Source organism: Vicia villosa, linkage group LG3 (assembly GCF_029867415.1).
Source record: "Vicia villosa cultivar HV-30 ecotype Madison, WI linkage group LG3, Vvil1.0, whole genome shotgun sequence".
Taxonomy (NCBI): Eukaryota; Viridiplantae; Streptophyta; class Magnoliopsida; order Fabales; family Fabaceae; genus Vicia; species Vicia villosa.
This window is the reverse complement of record NC_081182.1, coordinates 61,590,587-61,605,460: the sequence shown is the minus strand read 5'-3', so window position 1 is coordinate 61,605,460 and position 14,874 is coordinate 61,590,587. Positions and strand designations below refer to the sequence as shown.

The following is a 14,874-nucleotide window of genomic DNA, read 5'->3' as shown; positions in this document are numbered from 1 at the left end:
TGATGCTATATTGGTGCTAATTGATAGTAATTTGATGGAAAATTCGTGCTCAAGTTGATGTGTGATCATAAGGTGTTTGTATATTTGTTCAAATCAAGTTTCATGCCTTTAAATGCTGTTTTTGCTGAAATTTACACTGAAGAAATCGATTTCCTTAAGGCTGAAATCGATTTCCTGCTGAACGTAACTTGTTTTTTTTTTGAAAACTGCACTATGGAAATCGATTTCCCCCTGCATGAAATCGATTTCCAGCAGGCAGAATGTGGTTTTTTTGCCTTTTTTGTGCTTGTTTTGGCTTCCTTCTTCCTACACTTCATTAATATCATTGGATCTAGGGTGTTGATAGGTTTGAAATGACCTAATCCACCAAGATGGATGAATGATATTAATGATAGTGTGAGTTGATTATCTTTTGTGTTTTCATCCTTATTTTCATCTTATTTTTCTTTTGATCGATGAAAGTCTTAATATCTTGAGAATTCTATGGATTCTTGATGAAGACTAGATCAATTTGTTTTCATTCTTATCTTTTCATCTTATTTTCTTTTGATCGATGAAAGTCTTAATATCTTGAGAATTCTATGGATTCTTGATGAAGACTAGATCAATTTGTTTTCATTCTTATCTTTTTTTTCATCTTATTTTCTCTTGATCGATGAAAGTCTTGATATCTTGAGAATTCTATGGATTCTTGATAAAGGCTAGATCATTTCTTCTTCTCCTTCTTATTTCTTTGATTGATGATCTTGATACATGGAGAGTTCTCCTACATTTGTCCCGACTCGATAAAAGATCAAATATGGAAGAGAATTGTATGCGGTGATTTAAGACTTGTGGAGGTATTTATCGTGTAGTCGCTATGATTTTTATCAAGCTTCTGATAAACCTCCATTGAATTTAAATCCGAGTACATCATTCACTCACCATCGATCTTCATTACTAACTTTGATAACACACTTGACAAGTTTCAAGATGGTTATCTTTAACATTTAACAACTAACTTTAATTTCCGCCATTTATTATACCGCTCTTTATATTTCTCGCTTTATCGCTTTATTTTATCATTTCATCATATTTACATTCCGCCATTTTCTCTTTGTCCATTTGGACGTTTATAATTCCGCTATTTTCTCTTTGTCCACTTGGACATATGTTTATGCTTCCGCTATTTTCCTTTTGTCCACTTGGACCATACTTTACTTTTATGCTAAAACACTAATAAACAACCAAAATCTAAAAAACACATAAGGCTCTCTTTGGACTATTGGTTACTATCCCTAGTATTTTGGAGATTCGGACTTATGGACCTAGTGCCTCTGGACTCTTATTCTGTTATTACTCTGCTGTTATTCTGTCTGTCTGGCATTGGATTGTTGTCTGTTTGTATGTGCAGGTATTTCCTTGAAAGCCCTTGATGGTTAATGCCAAGGCATTGAGATAAGGATTTTACCTGAAAACAGCCGTTACTTTGCCCGATTTTTGTCAGAATCTTAATGTGCTTAATGAAAAGTGGTGCTAAGACAATAAGTTCATCTGGATCCCCCAAGTGTTAATATGTTGGTATTGATAAGTCCAAAGGAAGGTGTCATACCCCAAAATTTGCCCATACATTTTCTCCTATTCAAAATCAGATCAATGCGCAAAACTCATAAGACACATTCTCCTACACAAAGGCTCTGAATTTGGGTTTGATTAATTCAAAAGGAAATCAGTAAATCAATGGCTCCAAGGCATTCTATATGTCTCAATATATCTCACATTATCTCCATGACAAGTTTCAAGTCTCAGCTTAAAGGATTGGTCCCTCAATTGGTCCAGAAAGTCAACAGTCGACTAGGTTAACCTAAAAGTCAACTATGGTCAAAGCAAAGTCAAAACTCCTGATTTTTTGTCAAGATCCTTATATTGAAGTATCATTAACCATTTGATCAAGAATTGATCATGGTTCATCAAGAAAAGATCAAAAATCAACAATTCAAAAAGTTTCTAAATTAGGATTTTGTATAGGAAAAGTCAACTGAACTTTGACCAGCCATAACTCTCACATGGAACATCAGAAATTTCCCATCCAAAGCTCATTTTGAAGGAAATTTGATTCTCTACAACTTTGTGTCTCACATGCCAAGTCCAAAAATGCTTCATTTGAGAAATATGGACTAAAACATTATAGGTCCTTTTCAAAAGTCAACAAAAAGACACTTTTTTCAAAAGGACATAAAATGAGAATGGAAAATAATTTTGGCATGAGACCAAAGACACTGGTTAGAGGACTCTCTAAGGTTTCTAAAAAGTCCTAGAACACTTCCATACCTCAAAAATTGAGAGAGATGGGCCTTGTCAAAGTTGAGCTATTTTGGAGGGAAAAATGTGAAAGAAATGAATTATTTTACAAAAGGACCCAATATTTTTTGATTCAATCTTGCTCCCCAAGTCATCTAGAAGATCCAAGACCAATTCCACGAAATTTTGATGATTATTTGATTTTCTATTGAATTTTTATTTATCAAAATATGATTTAAATCAAATAAATCAAAGAAAATTGAGGAGATTTGATTTAATTATATTTTTCAGTCAATCCAATCTTCAATAATATCCCACAATCATTAAAAATTCGTGCTAAGAAGAATTGGAAAGATTGAATCAAATTTTGGCCATAATTAGTAATATTTTTCAATCAAATTTTGCCAAATTGCCAATCATTGATTCAAGGGATTTTTCTCATTTATTTTCTAACCTAATACAATCCTATAAATACCCCAAGAAACTCAGAAGCAAGGGTTCACGTTTTGCAGCCAAGAATACCAAGGATAGAGCTTGAATTTTTTCTTAAAAAACTCAAACTCGGTTTCAAGAATTAGTGGGGTTCTAAAGAGATCTAAGCATTGCTATACGATCCTCAAGCATTCCTGAAGCATCTCTGATCATCCTCAAGCCAAGACGCGCTACAAATCGCCCACTGTAAGTCGAATTCTGAGCCTTTAAATTTTGAATCGGGATCGATCATACACGCATATTTAATGTGTTCTTGGTGCATATTCATGTTTATCTTGCTTCTCTGAATGATTCTGGAGGTTTAATTGTATTCTCATGCTGTTTTGATCGTAACACCATTGCTAGGGTTTTTAGATTCTATTTAGGGCTTTTTAATACAGGTGAAATTAGGGCTAATCTTGCTCACCAGCAGACTCGTCGCATCTGGACGACTACAAAGGTGTACTCGCGAAAATTTTTTGTTGTGTTTTGGGTGCTGCTTGTTTTCGCAGGTGTAAAAAGTACGAACATATTATAGCGCTTTTAAAAAGAGCGCTGTAGAAAAGCTTCTGCAGATTTCTAAGGAAGGGGACGAAGGCGTGGCAGCGTCTGATAGGCCAGTTTGAATTGGTTTTTGGCGCGCGCAGATTTGGGAATGATGTGGGATCTAGTGCAGTCACGCCCACACACGTTTGATGCTCCCTCTCAACCTAGGCCACTTGATCTCACTAATGTCCAATCCAGCGCACCAGAATTGCCAGTGCACCATAGACCCTATGCGCGCGTCCACACTGGAACAAAAGTTAAGTTTTTTTAAATTTTTTTATTTATAATTACACAACCAATTTTATTTATAAATATATATATATATATATACTTTATTTTATTTTGTTTTCTTCTAAAAATCTTTTCATAACAATAAAATAATTATTATTTTATTTATATTATTTCATTCTTTTACAATAATTAATATTTTTTAATTAAATAATTTATTTCATAATTCAAAATATTATATTTAATTCATAAAACTTCATAAAAAATTCATAAAAATCCATAAAAAATTCATAAAAATCCATAAAAATTCATAAAAAATATTTTTGCACTCGATTTTATTTTCTTATCCCGATTAAATTAATTAGGTCGTGAGACCAATAATTAATTTAAATCGTTGGTATTTTCTTATTTAAATTCGTACCCAAATCAGGGTTCACGAAGATCATGCCCTACGCTGAATATTTCTTTTGTGCCTTTTCAGGGTTATCAACATGGTTCCTTCCGACTATGCGCTCGATCAAGGCTCAAAGCTAAGTACCCTATTTTATTTTTTTAAAAAAAAGTCTATTCTGTTTCCTTTTGATTTTAGGGTTTGTCTTGCCTTCATTCTTCTGCCTTTGCCATTTTTCAGGGTTAACTCCGAGGCTTCCCGCCAACCATATCAGATCAAATTCGAAGCTAAGTGCCTATTTACTTTGTTTATTTTAAATTTCTTTATTCTTTATTTTTAGGGTTAGTGACGTTTGCCTCCGAACCGATAATGCACTCACCCCTCTGTTTATTCTTTCTTTTCCAATTTTCAGGGTTTGTCAACTGCCAAAGCTACGAGTATTGGTAACCCTAAACCCTATTCACAAATTATTACTTGTGTTAAGCCGTTTGCCTTTTATTTTTATATCCCGCTGGTTTCAATTCCCCTCTCCTCCGCTGGTTACAATTTCCCTTCCCCATTATTATTGTTATATTATTGTGTGGTTAGTAATTATAGGGAGTGCAACTTATTAATTGAATTAGCATCACGTAATTTTATAAGATAACATAACTGAACATAATCACGTGATTGGTGCACACACGCACGCTTTTGGGGTAACCTCTCTGTTGCCTTGTTGCCTGTTGCCTTGGTGCCTGTTGCCTTGTGTTTTTGCAGAATAAGCCATGTCCCTCGAATACGAGGATACCTCAGCCATGTTGCCTCGATAAAAAGGTCATGACCCTAATGATGCTGCCTTCGATACACAAATGACCTCGACCCTCGGATGTTGCCTACGGAAAAGGCTGAGGTATCTTCTGGCTGCCTACGAAAAGGCTTATTCTGATCCTTGCCTTAGACTACCTGCCCTTCTATGGCATGGGACAGTCTTATGGCAAAGGATATTTCGATGACCCTTAAACCTCCAAATGAAAGGCTTCCTGCCCTCTTATGGCAAGGATAGACCCTTTCGCTCTGAAAGGCTGAAAGAACAGATTTCTCAAATATAAGGTAAATTGCTCTTAAATTGCTTTGCCTTGCTCTAAATATTTTCAAATATTCTTTCTCAAAATTCTTCAATATGGCTACGCTCATTTACGAGCTAAAGTCCATATCTTCTTCTTCTACCTTTCTGAAACAAAAAGAGCAAAGCAAGTTAAGAGCCCATGGATAACCATGGATGCAAAGGGTGCCTTACACCTTCCCTTTGCATAACTTACCCCCCGAACTCAAAATCTTTTAAAAAAGGTATTTTCCTGTTCTTTTAGCCTTTCCTAAAATTGGATAAAATAAAAGTCGGTGGCGACTCTTGCTTACCGCGACATTTCGATTAATAAAAAGTCAGTTCACCGTATTACAGAAGGGAAATCTACCTTGACTCATAATGTCAAGTGTTGGCTTCTTATTTCGGTTAGACCGTTCCTTTCCTTAGCTTTTATTTTACGCAATAGGATAGCCTCTTCATCTCCTCCCATTCTTAAATTTTCAAAATCTTCTCCCTTTTTTCAAAATATTCTTATGTTTGCAAACCTTTTTCAAAACCTTTTCTAAAAAATATCTTTTGCCCTTAGTGGCTTTTCTTCAAAAGTTTAGACACCGTTAATCGTCGAAACGAGTGGTTATACCCCACGATTTTGAAATTGATTGATATAATGAGATCTTTTCCGCGTGAGAGAGCTAGTGGCATACTCGTCGATTTTATCCGAGTTGGAGCCCTTCTTTCATTAGCGATGCAAAGAACTCGTTTGTTCTCATGCTCAAGATCAATGGGTGAGTATTTCTCTCCGACGACGATAAAGTGTTTATTCGTTTTTTTTAAAAATGTTTTCCCAAAAAGTGGAACTACATTAGCTCTGACTTCTCCATTGCACCGAGGAGGTATGTAGGCCCAAGGCTTAACGCTTTGCCGAGCTTATTTTAAAAATAAAACAAACCCTTTTTTTAGCACACACACACACACAGATTTTCAAAAAGGTTCCTGTGGAGTACCACGGATATGAGGGGTGCTTTAAACCTTCCCCTCATATAATCAACACCCGTACCTGAGATCTCTTTCTTGTTTTAAAAACAAAACTTTGGGTTTTTCGTTCTTTTCCCTTTTCCTTTGAAAAAATAAAGCGCGGTGGCGATTTCAAACGGAATATTGATTCGAGTCAATCCCATGGCTTCGACATCAGATTTTCCCCGCTACAATCCCCTTCAGGCTTTTCCATATTTTTGTCTCAATTATTGGAGCTATCAGAAAGTTCCTTTGCTCAACAGTCAGTTGAGGACCTTTTCTCAAGGCAACAATATCAATAATCAAGAGTTCCCTCTGAGCAGTGCCCACAAGATTTTCATAATACTTAACAATTTCTTGCTCAATCTCCTTTTGATTTTGTATGTTTCTTCCATCATCGGTTTCGTTCATAGCAATGTGGTTTTGTCTTCTTCTTGTCTTCAAGGTTGCATGGAGATAGGCATTATTTCCATTCCCAAGTTTCAACCAGTCCACTTTAGCCTTTTGCCTCAAGAGTTATTCTTCAATATTACTAGTGGTGAGGACTTTAGTGGTGCATTCTTTAACTCTATTAATCAGCTGTATGTTCATTCTATCTTGCAAGAGATTGTCTTGTGCATTAGATATGTCTTATCTAGCTTTTTCAATTTGTTGAGTAATGCCTCTAAGTGCTTTACCAAAGTTCTTTATTGTTGGTTGAAGTCTTTGTAACTTCTTCCAGAGGAGGAACATAACAGACCCATCAATAGGCATGGACTAATTCAGTTTCACAGCTTAAGTGAACCCAGTTTTGTTAACTAAAGCATTTTGGAATTTGAAGGGATTTCTACATGGACCTTTATAATCTTGATCTTGCAAACACAAGAAAGCATGACCAGAGACTCCATAATTCATAATTTTGAGCAAAGTATCCATGTTCCGCTGTTGCCACACCAAATTGGCCAAAACTCTATCAATCCTTGAATATATCCTACCCTTTATTTGGTTATTTGTCCATGTGAAGTAGTCCCCAATACTCTATCAACAACCAACACTGTACTATAAGGTTCTAAAGCCTTATCTACTATCTCAACTGTTACTTTTTCTTCCAATGTTGCAGCAAAACCATTGATGTATCTTGTATATGAGTAAAGAATTGACTCTTTTGTTGTATCAGAGGAGCTATAATACAACAAAGGAAACATAATTTGAAAGCAAAACTAAAAGTTATTAAATATATTATTTTATATAACAAGAATACGTTTCCAAGAAAGATCCTAGAAACTCATAATGATAATAAGTTACATGATAAATAGTTATATATATACCCGAACATATATTTATATATATATATATATATATATATATATATATATATATATATATATATATATATATATTAATGTGAGCGCGTGCTCGCGCTCAGATGCATTTTGCTGACGAAATACTTTACTTTATAATTTGTATCAGGGGTGATCAATTTTAGCGATTAGGGTAAGAAAACATGGGATGTTAGGCTTATGCACGGTTGCTTTGGAGTGGAAATCTTGTTTCTGTTATGACAATAAAATCGAAAAAAACCATAAATAAAAGGAGAAACTAGAAGGTAGTTGTCAGATCTCTTTTCATATATTCCTCTCCACTTAGATGGAATTAGTCCAAACCCTTCATCACTAAAACTTTTTTATTCACGCCAAACACCTAAAGAATCAAACGAAGTGGGGCTAATTTATTAGATAACCACTAAGAAAAAAACAAGGTAAATGAAAATATTATGTTCATTCGATCATATTCAGTTATTTCATACTTACGCATCTTTATTTGCCGCACTTGCTAATTTAGCATCTGTTGCTTTAATAATTGGGTAGAATTTGCGTGCTAACCTTGGGGCAAATAAGCTTTCCTCCTTCATTCGAAGCAAATAAGATTATTTTGAGTCTGTAAACTCTTGTAATAATTTTAGCATAATAGTAGAACAATTGTTGAATGTGTGAAATTGCGTCCACGTAATAATTTCAATAAAAAAGTAGAACATTTGCTGATCATTGGACTAGTCATAATTCACTCCATCAAAATACTAACTGCGTTAACGTGTGAAATTGCTGAATATGTGTAATTCAATACTAATGTAAAAATAATTGAACATATAAGTATGCATTGTCTAGAAAAAGAGACAAACATTTAAGGTTAAATGGTTACCAAGAAAAACATAACTAGGGATTTGTCTGTTCATAGTGCTAGCAACAACTATAATATACCATGGAGCTTGATTTCCTAGAGTAGCATCATAAGGTCCAGTACTTCTAGCAGGGCAAACAATAAATAATACCCTTCATAGAAGCATGGAAGAAAAGTTAGAAGCAGCCCCAATCAATGACACAAACAAAACATCAACACCATCATGAATAGCCATATCAAAATACACAATTATGAATGCATCAAAGCACTCTCCGTCAATAACTGAAGGCAAACAAACTTTGTATGATACAACTCTCGCTTTTGGTGAACCACCCTTTGCGGTTCCATTGCCTTGACCAAAGACACTTACCCTTTGTACCATGTTGCCACCAGCTATGGATAATGTGTGAGATCTGTTGCAGTCAATATCACGAGGTGTATTAAAGGATGAGTTGGTGGTGTAGAGAACCTAGAACCATAACCTTTGTTGAAATACCTTGCCACGATTAGTTTCCTATTTTTAAATGAAAATTATCAATACAATGTTTGAACTAATTAGAATTATTGTTTTTTAATAAGAAAAGATATACTAAAAATAGAATTATTATTTGATCTAAAAGATATACTAAAAAAATGGACATAAAAGTAACGCATTGTCTAGAAAAAGAGACAAACCTTTAAGGTTAAATGGTTACCAAGAACAACATAACTAGGGAAATATCTTTCCATAGTGCTAACAGCAACTGTAATATATCATGGAGCTTGATTTCCTACAGTAGCATCATAAGGTCCAGTATTGCGAGTAGAGAAAACATTAATACCCTTCATAGCAGCATGGAAGGAACTGATAGCAATACTATCATATGAAAAGTTAAAAGCAGCTCCAATCAAGAACACAAACAAAACATCAACACCATCATGGATAGCCATATCAAAAGACGCAAGTATGTCTTCATCAAAGCATTCGCCAATAATAACTAGAGGCTTACAAACTTTGTGAGACACAACTCTCGCTTTCAGTGAACCACACTTTGTTGTTCCGTTGCATTGACCAAAGACACTTACCCATTCTACCATGTTTCCACCATCTGTTGATAATGTGTGAGATTTGTGGCGGTCAATGTCACGAGGTGTGTTAAAGGATGAGTTGAGTGGTGAAGAGAATATAGAACCATAACCTTTGTTGAAATACCTTGCCACGATTAGTTTCCTATTTTTAAATGAAAATTATCAGTACAACGTTTGAACGAACTAGCATTCTTGTTTTTTAATAAGAAAAGATATATTGAAACGAGTACAAGAATGATAAATAATTCTAATGGCTATGATTTATTATGGGTGATATACAGGGCCGGTCCCGACATTTTGGAGGCCCAGAGCAAAAAATAAAAATGGCCCCTAATAAATAATAGGGTTAAATACCTTTTACCCCCTGCCAAACAAGCGAGTTTTGGTTTTGCCCCCTTTAAAAAAAAAATTTGTTGCGCAGACCTCACCAAATTGAATTTCCAACCATTTAAACCTTCTACCATGTTTTTACCTAGAGTACTAGGTTTCCATCCTACGTGTCTGTTACCAATGCTTTTTTTATTTTTACCAATTGCCACGTTGGCACATCATCATCTTTTTCACTCTTTCTTCCTCACGAATCAGAAAATCCCCAAATTAAAAACTGTGAGCACTAGGGTTTGGCAAACCGTGTCCATCATCAACGGCTGCGCAGTGTTGTTCTTCATCATCTTCTTCGTCGTCATCATCACTAATAGGCATGGAACAAAGCTACAGCAATGGAAGCAGCAACTCGCATGAGATTACGAGTGTTCCCCAGTGTGGTTGTCGTTTGCCAATGAAGATGTGGGTAGCAAATACAATGCAAAATAGAAACCGGAAGTTTTGGAAGTGTCGTTTGGCCGGGGTAATATGTCGTATGATTTATATATTTGGCTAGGTTAATTTGAGTGAACATATATATATGTGTTTTATATGGCCAATTTTTGTTGATGTTTGCAGGGTCTTAATTCTTGTGACTTGTTTTTATGGGATGATGAATTTGCCACAGCTATGGGTGGAAGTTCAAAGAGTGAAAATCGTGAATGCAAGAAATGTAACGTTGCGTTGGTGAAGTTGGAAATAACAATGAAAAAGCTTGAAAAAACAAAGTTGAAAGTTACCATAATGCAGAAGAAGATGTTTCAGATGAAAATGGGCCTCATGTTGTGCTTGATCATGTTTGCAGTGATTTTGAAGATCAAGATTTAGGCATTAGAGTTCTATAATAACAAGATTGTTGTAGTATGCTTGTAGTATGCCTGTAGTATGCTTGTAGTATGTTATAGTATGCTTTATTTAATTTGTTGTAATCTTGTGATGGGAAAATTATGTAAACTTCAAATGAATTAATGGAAAATTTTGCTTACAATTGATGGCTTTAGATGTATTAAACTATCTCATTGTTTTGTTTATAAGGTGTAATGAGTTAAATGTGCACCAGAAAATAAATTGCAAACAGGTTATGAGCATAAAATGTTCTTCATATTAATCAAGACATTAAGTCTTAAACTGTCAGTACATTGACTTACACAAAACACCATTAACTTGTTCAAAACATGCCCAAAACTTACAACACTCAAAGATCAGTCAAGATTCACTTGTTCAAAACACCATAAACTTACAAAAAACATAACATTGTCTTAAAGTTAACATAAAACATGTGACAAAACATAAAGAGACATGATTCTATTTCTTTGCTTTCTTGTTTGACTTCTTTGATCCACTACCCTCCTCTTCATCTGTCAATGACATTGGTTGGTCACTATTGGAACCTGGCCCTGTAAATGGTTTTGGTTTTTTAAACCAATTTATCTTGATTCTTTAACTTGACCTCTTTCTCATTGGCTTGAGCTCTTTCACTGCTTTCTTTTTCTTGGTGGCCTCTTTATAATTCTGTGCAGTGGTGATGTCTGGTAGGCTTGTTATGATATCATCAGAAATTCCATCAAAATAATCAGTCTAAGCTGGATCAGTTGGGATAACTTCACTTGCCTGAGTTGCATCAGTAGGGTCAACTCCACTTGCCTGTGTTGCATCAGTAGGGTCAACTCCACTTGCCTGTGTTGCATCAGTAGGGAAAACTACACTTGCCTGTGTTTCATCATGGTTTACAGCATTTTGAGTAGAACCTTCACCATTTGCATGCTGAGTTGTTTCAGTTGATTCAGTTGTCTTCACTTTTTTCTATCAAAAAGTAAAGTTATCAGTTAGAATTACCAGTATCAATATTCAGACATTAACAATAAATTTGGTTTCTACATCATACCTTTCTCTTGAGAGCATTTTCATCCTGAACTGAGCTTTTACAAGTCTGTGCATTATGCCCAAACTTATCACATGTTGTACATCTGTAAGAGACTCCTGGCAACCTTCTTCTAGCCCCATCCTCACCAGTCTCTCTAATCCTGAGCTTTCTAGGCCTCCCTGGACCCTTTTTAAAGATTGGTGGCAACAATTCATCCGATTCTACTTCAGGCCACATATCCCAGCCATTAATGGGACTAATAGCATAATTATAACACAACTTATACCTCTCTCTAGAGTAACACTCATCCACAAAATCCTCAGGATTTTGTTGTCTAAATCCTAATGCTGCTACAGCATGCCTACAGGGAATGCCCACCAGCTCCCAAAAGTTACAACTGCATGACTTTTTTGAAATATCCACTATAAACTCTTGGGTATTGAAAGAATGTGTGACCTGAAACTGTTCATTCATTGCCCAAGTAGGCAGCCAATGAGCACTCAATGCAACCTCCTTGTCTAATCTTTTCCTAGGTATGGGCATGACCTTATGTGGCCATTTTTCTAACTTCAAAGCAGATGTTGAGCACCTATTCATTAAATACTTTCTGATCCATTCACACATGGTCAGAATTGGCTTATCCCTAGCATCTAATATTGTTGCTTTGAAAGATTCAGAAATGTTGTTCATTAGAACATCACATTTTGGGAAAAAATTAAAAGCATGCTTACACCAGCTTTTTGGTTGAACTCCCATAAGCCAACTCCATGCCTTTGGATCAAGTTCTTTTAACTCATTCATCTTTGTCAGCCATCCTTGGTAGTATGTTGATTTTGCTGCCCCCATCATCAAGTCCCTTATCAATGCTCCTCCACCAAATTTCTTTTTGAAGTTAGCATATAGATGTCTCAAACACAGTCTGTGTTCCACCCTTTCACCCATGTCTTCAAAAACTGAAACCAGCCCCTAAAATCAACAAAATCAAAGACATATTATTTTTCACAATCAACAAAAAACACAAAGACACATAACTATAGCACTAACTTTTTGTTGGTCAGATATAAACACATATCTGTTGTCCTGCCCAATGTCACCCATCAGCAAATCAATAAACCATTTCCAAGTTTCCTTGTTCTCTATTTCAACAACTCCAAATGCTAGAGGGAAATACTGGTCATTGGGGTCCCTACCCACAACAATTAGCAACTGACCACCATATTTTGTTTTCAAGTGACACCCATCTACCCCAATGAAGGGTCTGCAGCCATTAGTGAACCCCTTTTTGCAACCATCAAAACAAAAGTAAAAGGATCCAAATCTTGGTTGTATGGTTGGACTAGGTCTGTTGACAGTGATACTCACAGTATTTCCAGGGTTAACTCTATGTAGCTCAGATGCATACCTCCTCAAATCAGCATATTGCCTATCTGCATCTCCCTCAAGTATCCTCTTGGCTATGAGCTTTGCCTTCCATGCCCTTGCAACAGTGATGCCCACAGAAAAATTCTGCCTCAAGTCTTGAATAATGTCAGTAATCCTAACACTTTGTGATGTTTGCATCTTTTTTACAACAGCTTTGGCCACCCACCTTGAGCTTGCAGATCTATTGTCTAGAACCCTAACACATGTGTGCTTATCAACTATTGTTTTTATAGCAAAAGTATGTTTGTGGCCCACCTTTGAACAAAGTATTAAAAACCCACATTTGGCCCTACATTCCACCCTAACCCTGTAGCTCTCGTTTTTCACAAACTTTATTTCCCTACCATTTAATACTGACCACTCACGTATAGCTTCTCTAAACTCATCAAGGGAATTAAATTCCATACCCCACTCAAATTTAAAATTCTTATTAAAATGCTCCTTTTTAAACTTTTCAAACTTGTGACCTTTGTCCTCATCTGATAAATCAGGGTCTGAGCTGTCCAACTCATCAGTAACATATTCATCTCCATCTTCCATTTCTTTCTTTTCTGAACCCCTCATAACATCTGATAGGGAAGGAGCTTCCTTCCTAGGTACAGACACATCTACACCTTCAAACCCATCATCCAACCCAGTGGCACGTTCATCCTCACTATCTCCTAATCCTTCCACTCCTTCTTCATCACTATGATCCTGAATTGCTATTTCATTAACACATCTAGGACTAACAACTGAAAATGAGACATCTACTACATCGTGCTCTACATACATGACACCATCTACTTCATTGGCATAAGAAAATGCAGCTACATCATAGCAGTCATCATCTTTCCTAATTTGGAAAAAGTTGGGATCAATTTCAGGAACCTTTGTCCATACCCTAAATGTGCCTTCACTGTAACCCCACTCATTCAACAACTTGTTAACGTAACTCATGGTAAAGTTGTCAATGTGAATGTCAGTTACATGTGTCGTTACCCCACCCCTGTATATCATATCCCCGTCACCCATGCTCACAAATTCCCCTCCATGATTGAAAACAACACTGATTAAATGCATATTCTGAAAATTTTTAAGGAAATGAAAAATTTGTTAAACCCTAAAATGATGACAAAACCTAAAATTTGTTAGACCCTAAAATAATGACAAACCCTAAAATTCGTACCTTGCCATCTTCAATAACTTCTTCTTCTACAGGTTCGTCCCTGTTCACAACATTGGTTTTCTTGGTTGAATGGCTTGACTGAGTCGTCTTCTCACTCTGGCTTGACTGTGTCGTCTTGCTTGACCGCGCCGTCTTCTTTGGCTGACCCGTCTTCGTCTTGCCCGTCTTGCTCGTCTTCGTGTTCTTCGATTTCGCCATTGCCCTAGCTTTCGTTTTCGCCTTTCCTTTTTTCAGAATGATTTGACCTAATTTTTTTCAGGGGGGTAAAACAATAACAATTATATAATATGGCTTACGTGGCATTGGTAACAGACACGTAGGATGGAAACCTGGTACTCTAGGTAAAAACATGGTAGAAGGTTTAAATGGTTGGAAATTCAATTTGGTGAGGTCTGCGCAACAAATTTTTTTTTAAAGGGGGCAAAACCAAAACTCGCTTGTTTGGCAGGGGGGTAAAAGGTATTTAACCCTAAATAATATAATTTAAAAATAAAATAAAATCAGCTATTTAAATTGTAAATAGCACCACCCAAAAAAAGTTATATTAATATTAGGATTTATTACGTTAATATTTATCTGTATATATTAATATTAAGATTTATTACTTTTTAAAAAAAAAACAAAACAAAAAAAGTGTATAAGGTAACAAAATCAATGGCAATAAAGATGGAGATTAAAAAGTGTATAAGGTAACAAAATCAATGGTAATAAAGATGGAGATTAAATAGAATATCACTGTTAGGCAAAAAAGACAAAAAACAAAAAAAACAAAAAAGTGTATAAGGCAACAAAATCAATGGCAATAAAGATGGAAATTAAAAAGTGTATAAGGTAACGAC

At 35.6% G+C, this 14,874-nt stretch overlaps 1 protein-coding gene across 1 annotated transcript; it reads right to left on the bottom strand.

The window, feature by feature from the left end:
• Nucleotides 1–11,159: 11,159 nt before the first annotated feature.
• Nucleotides 11,160–14,233, bottom strand: LOC131658183 (uncharacterized). Its single transcript, XM_058927508.1, has 5 exons — nt 14,036–14,233; nt 13,328–13,932; nt 12,490–13,243; nt 11,467–12,411; nt 11,160–11,384 (listed from the first exon to the last, which is right to left on the bottom strand). Exons 1-5 carry the CDS (start codon nt 14,231–14,233, stop codon nt 11,160–11,162), a joined length of 2,727 nt encoding a protein of 908 aa, XP_058783491.1.
• Between the last annotated feature and the right edge of the window lie 641 nt (nt 14,234–14,874).

Bases quoted from the DNA above. Each gene is read 5' to 3' on its own strand.
- LOC131658183 (XM_058927508.1), bottom strand. From the start codon at position 14,233: ATGGCGAAATCGAAGAACACGAAGACGAGCAAGACGGGCAAGACGAAG. The intron at 13,244-13,327 runs GTTTGAAAAGTT...TGATGAGTTTAG, and splicing joins GATGAGGACAAAGGTCACAA to AGAAGCTATACGTGAGTGGT. The intron at 12,412-12,489 runs GTTAGTGCTATA...TGTTGATTTTAG, and splicing joins TTATATCTGACCAACAAAAA to GGGCTGGTTTCAGTTTTTGA.